This window comes from Pleurodeles waltl, chromosome 5 (genome assembly GCF_031143425.1).
Source record: "Pleurodeles waltl isolate 20211129_DDA chromosome 5, aPleWal1.hap1.20221129, whole genome shotgun sequence".
Classification (NCBI taxonomy): Eukaryota; Metazoa; Chordata; class Amphibia; order Caudata; family Salamandridae; genus Pleurodeles; species Pleurodeles waltl.
Window position 1 is genome coordinate 1,488,345,488 of NC_090444.1, and position 12,204 is coordinate 1,488,357,691.

General features: G+C 45.7%; 1 protein-coding gene across 9 annotated transcripts in view; it reads left to right on the forward strand.

The window, feature by feature from the left end:
* DST (dystonin) overlaps positions 1 to 12,204 on the forward strand; it is a 1,789,835-nt gene that overhangs the window by 1,587,927 nt on the left and 189,704 nt on the right. For all 9 annotated transcript variants that reach the window (XM_069235771.1, XM_069235778.1, XM_069235775.1 and 6 more), the window contains one exon: positions 686 to 892. In XM_069235771.1, the coding sequence (XP_069091872.1) occupies positions 686 to 892 (207 nt within the window). The remainder of the gene's footprint in view (positions 1 to 685; positions 893 to 12,204) is intronic.

The window sequence follows — 12,204 nt, forward strand, 5'->3', positions numbered from 1 at the left end:
ATAAGCAACAGCTTGGCAAAACTGGCCTCATGAGCCACTTCCGAACACTGTTTTTTCTCCGTAGTCTGTTTGATGTATTTGTGGCCGAGAAGCTGAATTGTGATTTCACAACCACGTGCATGCATAAGAGCTAATAGTATGTTAATGTCTAGCAGCCCGTTTTCAAAACGTCAGCCAGTGAGGTGAGCATACTGGTGACTTATAGATGTAAATTATTAAAGTGGATGACAGATCTATAGAGATCATTTAAACTCTTTAATTGTGGCTGCCATTTAAATGGCAGCACGTGCTCGGGGTTAGCTTGCAGTGTGTTTCAAGAGTTGAATCGGATCAATAACATGCAGAACATAAATCTTTTCCTTAATAAAACTCCTACTGGCCTGTGACAAGACCATAAGAGCCATGCATTAACAAAGTAAATTGTTGTGGCTTTCTTATAGTACTCTACAGTTTTTTAAACGTCACCATGACACAGAGGAAAGATTCGGCATGCTAAAGCAGAAAAATGTAAACACAACGTGCATGCCTGTCCACTGGCCCCGTTGTATAGAATTAATACAATAAATACGATCGAATTAGACTGATAAAATGCATTTTTTTTATTTTCTTTTGTTCTAAAAGTCTTTGAAAACGTTGTATGTTTTTTCAATTTTTTTGAAAAGTATGTTTTTTTTAATCTTTTCAGGATCTCCATAATGAGGCCAAGAGCAAAAAAAGTTTGTTGGACTCGGTTAACACTGTCAGCAGCGCCCTGCTCGAGCTGGTACCCTGGCGGGCCAGGGAAGGAATGGACAAGATGGTGACTGAAGACAACGAGCGCTACAGATTAGTGAGTGAAACTCTCACACAAAAGGTGCAGGAGATAGATGCAGCCATGCTGAAGTCACAGCAGGTATGGGAACAAGTACCACGCGTCCTTGAGGAACAAAACATGTCGCATCCGTGTTTGCACCTTAACAAAAAGTTCTCACTCACTCACGTATCCATTCATTTGTTATGCTTCAACAACAAAAGTGTTGCTTAAAAAGAAGTCATCTGTGCTAGCCAGACAGCTGAAAGCTGAGGCAAGACTAATCTGTACATTGTTAAAGCCATCTGCTGCATTGTTCAGTGCTCTTATCCCAGCCACCATGGTCCATGCAGAGATGTGTCTAGTGCTCCACGTACGCACCAATAGACATTGTTTATAAATCAGGGCATGCCTGCAGCCTGCTTTTGTCTGCCTACATGTCTCGATCTCTCCTATCTCCCATACCTAATGCATATCTATCCTATATCTCAGCTTTTTCCACGGTACTCAAAGATGTATTCAGTTTTGTTTTATTGAAACATGATTTTAAACAGTACTTGGTGTTCTAGTGTATCTTTTAACACGCGGTACTCGTTAAATTAGCAGCAGTTCTCTTATGCCTTTCAGTTGTGGATAAATACAAAGAACTCTGGGAAGTGTTTATTTTTCCTTGTACAAGTAATACCGATATTGATGATGCTTATACCCCCAAAATGATTTTTTTGAAATCTGGAATTTTAAAGATATTTTTTCCTCGATTTCACTCTAAAACAAAAAATAGAAAGAAGGTTTGACCAATTGTGAAAACAAATGTAGTGTCAAAGCAGAGGGGTTAGAGCAGGTCCATCATGACTGGATCTGCGTTCCGGTATTTCCCATTTAAGTAACCGAAGCTCTCTTCTTGTTTACATGTCAGTTACAAAGCTGCTTGCTCTTTGTAGACAGCATGTGTGCATCTCTGCCGGTGACCACTGGGACTGAGGGTGCGAGTCACCATAATTCGCCGCTATTATATATTGGGCTTAATACGCAGATCGCTTCTAAATTGAATTTTGGGTTTACAAAATGTAATTTTTACTCTTGGAATGTGATTTTGCTTGTGCATAACATTAAACCAGCAAATTTGCTCAAACAAACGAGTTTTGGGCGTATCACTGTGGGCTTGCCCTGGAGAGTCATTGAACCCACATATTTGCGTTGCACATTTCGAACACGGACACAGTTGAAGATCTGCTTCTGTCAAGGGCAGTAACAAATCTGCATTTAAATTGGGAATGTAGAAAGAAACCCCAGTACTTGGTGGGGTGGTAGAGAAATGGAGAGCTTCCACACAGAAGAAAATGCTTTCTTCATTGAGAAATAAAATAGAAGTTTTGAAGTAAAAGTACATTTTATTATATTTATATTTATTAGCATAACTAATATGTGCTTGTACATATTTATACATGCTAAGAAAAGGAATTAACAGAATAATTCCACAACTACTGATCGACGTCTGTGAATGTCCGTGATTTCCAAGGCGAGTTTTGCAAACCTTTTTGAATTACTGGTAATTGGAAATTTACTCAAATGCTTTGATTCCAAATTTGTAGTTAGTTCTGGCCCCTGTTTGAGCTGGGTATGTACCTCACCCGTAAATCACCAGATGCATTAAATACCTTACACTCTGTCAGCAAGTGAAACGTGTCGGAATTTAACAGGAGAATACAATTTAGTATTTACTGTGAAATGCCGGCTTTGGTGCTGTAAACACCAAAAGCCACATCTTATTCCTCAACCAATTGAAATAAGCAGGGTCGGATTGGGAAGGTCAGCAGTTGGGCATTGGGCCAGTGCCTTAGCGTCACCTATGGGCCAGTTTTTTGGGGCCTCTCTAAAATCCCCCACAGAGACTTACTGTCTTCCCCAGTCCCCACCAGACCACTGTAATGTGGCGCCAGCATCATGGGCACTCCCCTATCATACTGTCGTACTGAGGCTGGGGGCCAGGTGTTGTTCTGACACTTAGGGCATTCTCATCTTGGCCTCCTGCCTCGTGTGATCTGCCTGGCACAGAACCAGTGTCATTCCCTATTGAGTCCTCATGTCCAGGCCATGGTGGATGAAGGAAAGGTGAGCTTATGAAGGGTTCTCACAGGGCTGACAGGTGATTTTGTGACCATTGGGCCATTCTCACCTAAGTTCTTCTGGAGCATCAGCATTGTGTGCAAATTCATGACCCCTCCCCTGCCAGGTCATCGCCCCGAGGCTGTAGTGGGCTGAGGAGAGGATGAGTAAGGGAAGTGGCTTAGCTAGGGGCAAGGTGTTGTCACCTTGGTCACAGTGTTTTGTAGGCCTTCATGGATAGTGGGGGTGGAGGTGGGGAGGGGGTGGGGAGAGGTGTGTTTGTATGGGCCCGCTGTGAAGCTAACTTTCCCAGAGAGAAAAAACATAGGATGCAGTGTTACTGTCCGAGCTGCCAACGTTGGAGCTGGGGAAGTAGGTTTGCGTTCTGGCGTAAACTCAACATCCTGTGATTCTGAACAAATCACTTAAACTACCTAACTGAAAGAAAAATGCTTTTGATCTTGTGTGATGTAACTGGTGCTCATGTAAATTGCTCCAATGCCTCTGGACCGAGGTCACACTTTATAAAACTACCAAAAAAACATAATATCAATCCAGGCATGTGGATTCCTTTGTTTGCAAGTGCCTGGGCCTAATTGTGATCCCAATCCAGCCCTGCAAATAAGTGCTATTTATCACACCCAGTAAATTGCAAAGCCCGGGATACTGGATTTTACCAGGTGCGCTAAACAGCAGCACCTCCTCTGACCACTTGGAATCAGGGCATTATTGTATATCTGATAGAGATTTCTAGTTCAAGATTACTTAGCTTAGAATTTCCCCCAGGCGTCAGACTGGATCAGGAGATTTTACATTGAGCAGTACCCTTGTGCGCGGTCAGGTGGCATTGGTTGACTCCATGTGCGTTGTTGGTGTGATGTTCATCATGATGATGTCACGGTCATATATAGTTGCCACCCTGGCGTGCTGACGTCAGTTCTTTTCTTTCCACACCAGCCTACGCGCAGTTTTGGAGAAGAGCTCCCCTCAGTTGTTTTTTGACTGACTTTGACTGGTTTGTCGAGTTTTTTTGACACTTTTTTAGTGCATTGAGGAGGTCGTGTAAGACCGGTTTCAAGCTGTGTGACTCCTGTCACCGCATGATGTCTGTGACAGATCCGCACCTCATGTGCTTGTGGTCGTGTCTGGAGCGTGACCATGACTCAAACTCATGCTCTGAGTGGCGGTCCATGAACCAGAAGGCTTTGAGGGAGCGGTCCCTAAAACTCCTGGTGGCCCGACACTCAGTTCCACATCACTTCCGGTCTTGTTCAAGAGGAAGGTCACAAGACCATTGGCAGAGCCATAGCTACTCTTCTTCGTCCCACTCTAAGTCCTCGAGGCATTCAGGTCAAAAGAAGAAGAAGTCGAAGGAGAACAAACGTTCTTTGACTTCACCCTGTCGGTCGGATGATGCTTTGCTGGAAGAACGTCGAGACTCTAGGCCTCCGACCTCGGAGCCTACTTCTGAGTCCGATCCGCTCCTCCCTGAGTTTTCGAAAGCCGGAGTCTCCCCTGCCCAACACAGGGATTTTTATGAGGCCATTCACCTCTTTTTTGGGCAGACCGACGCTCGTGAGATGCCTTCGGGCACAGTATGGTCAAAGGAGGATCCTTCGGGTTTCACGCCGGCGGCGGCTCTAGCCCGTCTCCTGAGGCCCCCTCAGGATCCGTTATATGATCCATGCCGATGAAAATCATGCCAACGTGACCTTCCCTGGCACCGGCAAACACATCTACTCTTCTGATGACGGTTGGACCCAAAGTCGACGTCTACCCCCAAACTTATACCCGACTCTGACCCTGAGCCAGACCGATGTCGCTCGACACCTGTTTCATCTTTGATTGGACTACATTACCAAGGATCATGACCCTTATTCTTATGGTATGGGTACAGGAAAGTGTGGAGGGGTTGCTGGATCCATTAGACTTCCAGCTGGAAGACCCGGAGGACTGAGCCAAGGAATTGGGTGTAACTAGCGGTCTGGATACCTCCCCTGACGCTGGCATGCTTTCTCCGCCTACCATGGCTACGGAAGAGGGAGCGTCGTATTCCATGGTGGTGAGAAGGGCATCTGAGATCCTCGGCCTGTGACAGTCAGGTCTAACCTCCTCTCTGAGGTGCTTCAGCCTGGGTCTTCCACCTCAGAACCCCTTTTACCATTTAACGTAGCCCTCACTGATGTCCTACTGGGTCCCTGGTCCAGACTCAGCACAGGGGCTCCTGTGAACAGGATAATCTCACACAACCATTGGCATGTGCCGAACAACCCTATATTCCTTACCCTACTCCTGAGAGTATTGTCATCCAGGCTTCTTCTTCATTGGGCACATTTCCATCCGCTCCCCCGATAGGGAATCAAAGAGACTGGATCAAATTGGGAAGAAATTGTTCTCTTCCTCTAGTCTGGCATTGCGGTCTGAGAACACTGCCTGCCTTTTGGGATGCTATTCCCATACTCTATAGAATACAGTTGCTCAGGTGCTGCCGGCGATCCCGGAGGAGACCTGGGCCATTCTCTCCCAAACCGTTGCTGATGGGATAGATGCTGCTAATATGGGAGCCATAATATGTTGTGAGCTAGATACAATCTACTCACTGCGTAGATCAGTTGCGTCGACGGTGGCCTTATGGCGCCATGCCTAACAGAGGACATCTGACTTTTTGGGAAATGTCCAGCAATCACTCATGAACATGCCCTTTGATGGCACCCGTCTCTTTAGAGACAAAGCAGACCCGGCACTTGAGCGCTTTAAGGAGTCCTGACCCAAAGCTCAGTCCCTTGGCCTCGCAGTTGCTCCTCACCCCTCTCAGTCTGCTTTTCGCCCCTTTCGTCGTCACGGAAGGGGCACCCAACCGCATCCCTTTCCCATCAGCCACCGAGCTGCGCATGCCGCCCAGCCCCTGCGTGGTCACAGACGTGCTTGTGGATCAGGGAACGAGTGGTCCACACAGTCCACCACAGCCCCGCTGCAGTCTCCAAACCTTCCTAGTCCGTCACTCATCCTGGACCAGTTGTAGGCAGGATTTGTCATCACCTGCCCCACAGGGAATCCATTACGACGGGCAGGTAGGTTTTGCAAATAGTCCGAGGGGGGTACTCCCTCCCCTCAAAGACTATCCCTCCTACCATGCCACCATCTTACCACCAGATATTGGAGGATCACTTGGCACTTCTCTGCAAGCAAGTTACGGCTTTTTTGGCCAACAGAGCCATGCAGACGGTCCCTGTGTCATAAGTAGGTTGTTGTTGTTATTCCCATTACTTTCTGGAGCCCAAAAAGGACAAGGGCCTATGCCCTATCCTTAACCTCCAGTCCCTCAATCTCTTTCTCAAGAAGGAGAAGTTCAAAATGCTCACTCTGGCTCAGGATCTATCTGACATGGACCCTAGAGACTGGATGGTAGCGTTGGACTTGCAGGACGCCTACTTCCACATTCCCGTCCTGCATGCCCACAGGCGTTACTTGTGGTTCAGGGTAGACCACGAGCACTTTATGTTTGCTGTGCTTCCCTTTGGCCTTACCAGTGCCCCCAGGTGTTCACCAAGGTGATGGCGGTGATCTTCACTGATGTGCATAGATCAGGGGTTTCAGTCTTCCCCTATCTCGATGACTGGCTGTTGAAGGTGGACTCGTCCCAGGCTGTCCTCTCCCACCTCCAGACTACAGCAGACCTCCTGCATTTGCTATGGTTCACTCTAAACGTGCCGAAGTCACACATGATTCCCTCTCAGACTCTCATCGGAGCTGCTGTGGACACTGTGCAGGTTTGGGAACTGCACAAGGTCTGCAGTAGTGGCTAACGAACCACAGTTGGGTATGAGGCTTATCCCTGTCCATTCCCCAAACAGGTCTGACAGTAGTGACAGCGGTGTCAGTCCTGGTATGAAGCGGCCACCTGTGAGAGGTGGAGATCGGGGGCATCTGGTCTCCCCGATGTTCGACCTTCACATCAGCATGTTGGAGGCCCGGCAATCAGACTAGCATTGAAAGCATTTCTTCCTTCTCTCTAATGGAAGGTAGTGAATTTGTTAGTGGACAAAACCACCGCCATGTGGTACTGCAACAAACAGGATGGGGTGGGGTAGTGGACCCTTAGTGGACCCTTAGTCCGGTGGCTCTGCGCCCATCGGCATGACTGGAACAGCAGGGCATATCCCTGGTGGTTCAACATCTGGCGGGCTCTCTGAACATCAGGGCAGACAAAGTCAGCCAACAATTCTTAGTCAGTCACAAATGTTGTTGCCATAAGGAGGTGGTGCAAGGTTTCTTTCAGCAGTGGGGAGAGCCTTGGTTAGGTATGTTCGCCTCCACAGACATCAGACTGCACCTTCTGGAGGATCTTGTGTTGCATGGAGGTTGAGTGGTGGCAGCTATCAGTTTTTGACCTTGTGGCCGCAGTCTGTATTGTTATTATGGCAGCCAGGCGTCCATCCACCAAAACAACATACACCTGCTGTTGGAAGAAATTTGTGGCATGGTGCACAGACAAGTCCGTTACCTCCTCTCTCCGATGTTCTATTGTTTATCCTTTCATTGGCCCAGCAGGGCTCTGCTTTGGACACTCTCAAAAGTTATTTGTCTTCAATCTTTATTTTCTTAACACAGCCTGATCAGCCTTCTTTGTTTAAATCATCTATTGCAAATAGGTACCTAAATGTTTGCATGCTCACTCTACCAGAGCACACAGAGCTTCAGTTCTTTGCATCTGTCATGTGGCAGCGTGGGCATCTCTGCACACGTTTACCAAACACTACTGCCTGGACAGTCAGGTCCATAGGGACGGGTACTTTGCCCGTTCGGTCCTGCAGGACTTCTGAGTATGAACTTTGTTCGCAGACCCACCTCTGGGGATAGAATTTCTTGGGTATATATTTTAAGGTAAGGAATCTGTAACTAGATGTCTTTATCAGATGGATAAGTTGCTTACTTTCGGTAACGCCTTATCTAGTAGAGACAATATCTAGCTGCAGATTCCTTACTGACCCACCCATCATTCCCACTCTGTAAACTCATTTCTAGGGTCAGGGACTCCCCTTTGAGGGCCTTAGTTTTGATGCACCAGTGGTCAGTGTTCTTCATTTCTTGAATAGAAACTGACGTCAGCGCACTGGGATGGCACTTGCCTAGGACCTGCAACGTCATATCTGGCGAGTACGATGCCAATGACGGGAAGGGAGCCGATCAACGCCATCCAACAGCGACCAGGGATACTGCTAGAGAAAAATCTCAGGATCCAGACTGACGCCTGGGGGAAATTCTAAGGTAAGGAATCTTCAACTAGATATTATCTCTACAAGAGAAGGTGTTACCAAAGGTAAGTAACTTATCCATTGTGATGTGTTGTTCTGCCAACCAGATTAACCTGTTAACTACAATCTTGTACCTGAATATGAACATTTAAACAGCTGTGCCCAAGTAGCCAGAGAGGAAGGAGAAGAGGAAACAAATGCATATATGACAATTGCTGGTAACAAGGACATAATACGGGTGCACAAAGTAGATAGACTCCAATGAACACTGCCTGCTTCTGGGTTTCAGATAGTTAAATATAACAGTATTTAGTTGTTACATATCAATTTGATGTAGAGGCTCTCTATATCATTACCCACAATGCCTCATGTTTTAACATTCTCTTGTATCAGGATGTTACTTCTGTCATAGTTTAGGGGATTGGCAGTTGCCTTTTGAGTTAAAGCCTACAGCGATGTCAAGTAGCCGCTATGCTTAAAGATACTCCTTAAAGATATTGACCTCTCCAGCTTCAAGTGGCATATCATGCACATAGCTTACTCTTTAGAGGAGAATGGCTGATGAGGGATTAATCGGTGCATTGCAAAACGGCAACAACATAAAAGTGAGGAAAACAAGCAATCGTAAATCATACTGCCTACTGACTCAACAGATGCCAGGACAGAAAAAAAGCTGTTCAGTTTCTGCAGAAAACCTTGTGATTTTGTAAAGTCAGTGCCTCAATGATATGAGTGACTGTAACAACTTGAGTCACAAGCTGGCACATATGAGGCACACATTTCACATTGCACAAGTGGGCCTCTTGTTGTAAGCTTGTATCCATCTTAGCACCATGCCTAGGTTTGTTGTTGGCAATACGACTGTCAATTTTGCACACAAAAGCTGGCACATGTGAGGCGCACCACTCAGATTGACACGTGAGCATTTTGTTGCAAGCTTGTTTCCAAATTAACACCATCTCTAGTATTGTTAGTGCTCTTATGGCTGTCAATCTGTAGTAGCACACAAAAGCACTACCCACGATGGCCCTGTTTTAAATGTATTGACCTGCCCTTTGCTCCTCCAACCTCTGCTTTAAAAGTCCCCATCAGGGCTACTTCTTTTCACAGTCACTGCCCTCTCACAGTCTATCTTGACGGTCAGGATCAACATCGTGAGTGAGTGAGTGACCCAGTGACCTGTAGTCCACCAGCCAGTCTCCACCAGTCCTGTGAGTCCTGTCTATTAGTGTTGGGCCAGACAGGCGAGGTGCCCTAGGTAGTCCGGTACAGCAGGAGGGGGAGTTATTCGGTCAGTCACAAGCTCATATCAGAGCACCTTCACTATGAAAAAATGATAGTTTTTAAACATAAGGATGTTTAAAAGCTATCACTTTTCATATTAAAGGTGCTCTCATATGGGCTAAAGAAGTCAGTAGCTCCTGTGAGAGTGCCTACAAATATGTGACCTCAGAATGTGCAGTGTACAAAAATGAATCCTTTTCAAGTTGAGCCTGCCAGATAGTGTTGCTGTCAAGATAATATATGAGCTTGGAGCCAATCCATTGCTTACCGGGGATTGGCTTTCCTGTCACTCTCATTTTCCTCCTTCTTGTTTGTGTCCCAACCTGTCAATCTTGTGTTTGTTCTGCCCATGGAGCATGGCCTCTTTGCCATCTCTTTGGCTGGCTGCTTTCTATGTTTCCACTACTTGCTTTTCAAGTGCTATTATTCCACTTTGATTGAGCACTCCACAAGAGTGCATGTGTTTAATAGCTCGCATCCTCATGTGCTTCTCTCTTTGCACTCTGTGTTTCTCAGTCACCTGTCATCAAACACCTAAAAGGTGATGGGAGAATGCTTGCAATAAGTCTAACCACAGGCAATTGCTCAGGGTAGCATTTGAACGGAATGTTCTTTTGCCCACCATGCAACCTCAATTTTGACCAAGCCGTATGGAAGTCAGTCTCAATCCTACTACGATAGGAACAGTTCAGCCTGAGTTTCCAGGTCAAGTCCTTCCTAAACCGGAACATAAACAACCCAAGACTGATTTTACTTTGATTGGAGCTCGCCAGTCGGGTGTAGCTAGATGCACAGTGACCCCAGGATCCATGGCTGGTCATACACTTGTCACTTAGGATGTTACATCAAATGCACAAAGGGTGAAGGGAGGAATGCTTGCAAAGTGTCTAACCACTTGCATTTGAAAACTATATTCATTATTCTGTAAGCTTCTCCCAGCCCCACCATATTGTACTTGCTCTTGTGTCCCCTTTCTGTTGATTTGTCACCTATGTGCTTCTCCTATGTCCTCTCCATGTTGCCCTTTTGCCCTTTTGCCCTTTGGCTTTCCTTCCACCCCAGCCTTTAGTGTTGCTTTCCCTCACCTGCGTCCTCCTTCTCTGTCTCCTGTTGATTGTCCTCCCTACCCCCATTTTATTTTTCCTTAGCTGCGCCCAACTTGTTGCTCCCCCTCTAGCCCCACCTCACCCTCTCTGTTGCTTCCTCCCACCTGTGGTTCAAAAAACACTTATACACACTTTTTTCTTTTACTTTATCTTGCAAATAAAAATAAAAACGTAGGCCTCTCATTTTGTAGACATGCGTGCCTACAAAATAACATGGCTTTTTTTCTAATTTATTCCTGCTGCACAGCATTGGGTAAGTTGTACATTATGGCTCAAAACCTTTGACAAAGCCAGTGGGTCTCAAAGGCGAGCCCCCTGGCTTTGGCAGTGCTTCTATGTACTGCACACATCCTGAGCTCATGTATTTCAGGGCACTCTCCTACAGGTCATTAGCACATAAGAGAGCCCTTTGAAATATGTGTTTATCATGTATGCTGTAAAAAAGCTGTTGTTTTTGATTTCATAGATTATAATGTTGCACCTTCTATAATAAGACTCTAGGCCACATATAGGGTACACATCTCAACAAACATGCATTTTTGTACTCAAACAACATTGTCGTCAGGGCAGGTGGTGGCATTAATGTTTCTAAGTTCATATTTAAAAACTATCACTTTTAATATTCAAGTTTCTCTAATATGAGCTAATGAGATGAGCTAATGATTTCATTCATAAATATGAGAGTGCTTTCAAATAAATTACTTCAGGATGTGCTCTGTACAAAAAGGAATCGTTTTTGTACTGCACAGATCCTGAGTGCATGTATTTCAAGGCTTTCTCATATTGAGAAATTATATTATAAGCACATATGAAAGTGCCAAGGTGCCTCGAAAGATGTGAGCTTGGGATGTGCACTTTACAAAACAAAACCGGTGTCTTTTTGTACAGCGCAGTTGTGCATTCTGGGACTTATATTGTTTAGCACGTTATACACTGCTTAAAAAGAAAGGTTGGCGCGGTGTGACAGCTACCAGTGCCAAATGGCCACTGACTGAAATTACATTAGTCAGTCACTGTTGTGCAGCACAGAACAATTTGAGTGACACAGCTTGGCTTTTTTGAAACAGGGATTTTTTTTTGTATAGCAGTACCACCCTAAAAGTACCTGATCTCATCTCAGAAGTTAATCAGGGTCAGGTCTGGATAGTACCTGGGTGGGACACTTTGTTGGCATTGGCTTATCTTCTGATCCTTCTATTTATATTTGTTTTATTATTTTTTTCTATTGCTCACCTTCTGTTTTGAAATGTCCTAAGTGAACGTACATTTTTCACCTATTCATTCATTAAGACACTGCCTCTGGAAATTTACGTGTTTTTTGGCAGGGACTGCAGTGTTTTGTGGGCCCAATCTTTTCTTGCATCTGCGGGGACAGAAATGTTAAGAAGGCCTATTAACGTACTGCAGATGTGGGAACAGAAGTGCTTTGTGTGCCGAATCTTTCACCACGTGTGGGGGCAGAGGGGTGCTGTGGTTGCAATCTGTTCCATCTTGAGCGGTCCACGCACCTCCGCGTACAGAAGTGGTTAGTGGGCCCAATCTTTCTCCAGGTTTGAGGGGACAGAAGTTCGCTGTGGCTGCAATCTGTCCCACAATCTGCTGAGACTGAAGTGTGACTGTGATGTCGCCCACTCTGCCCCAGAATCTTCAGGAACAATAGTGT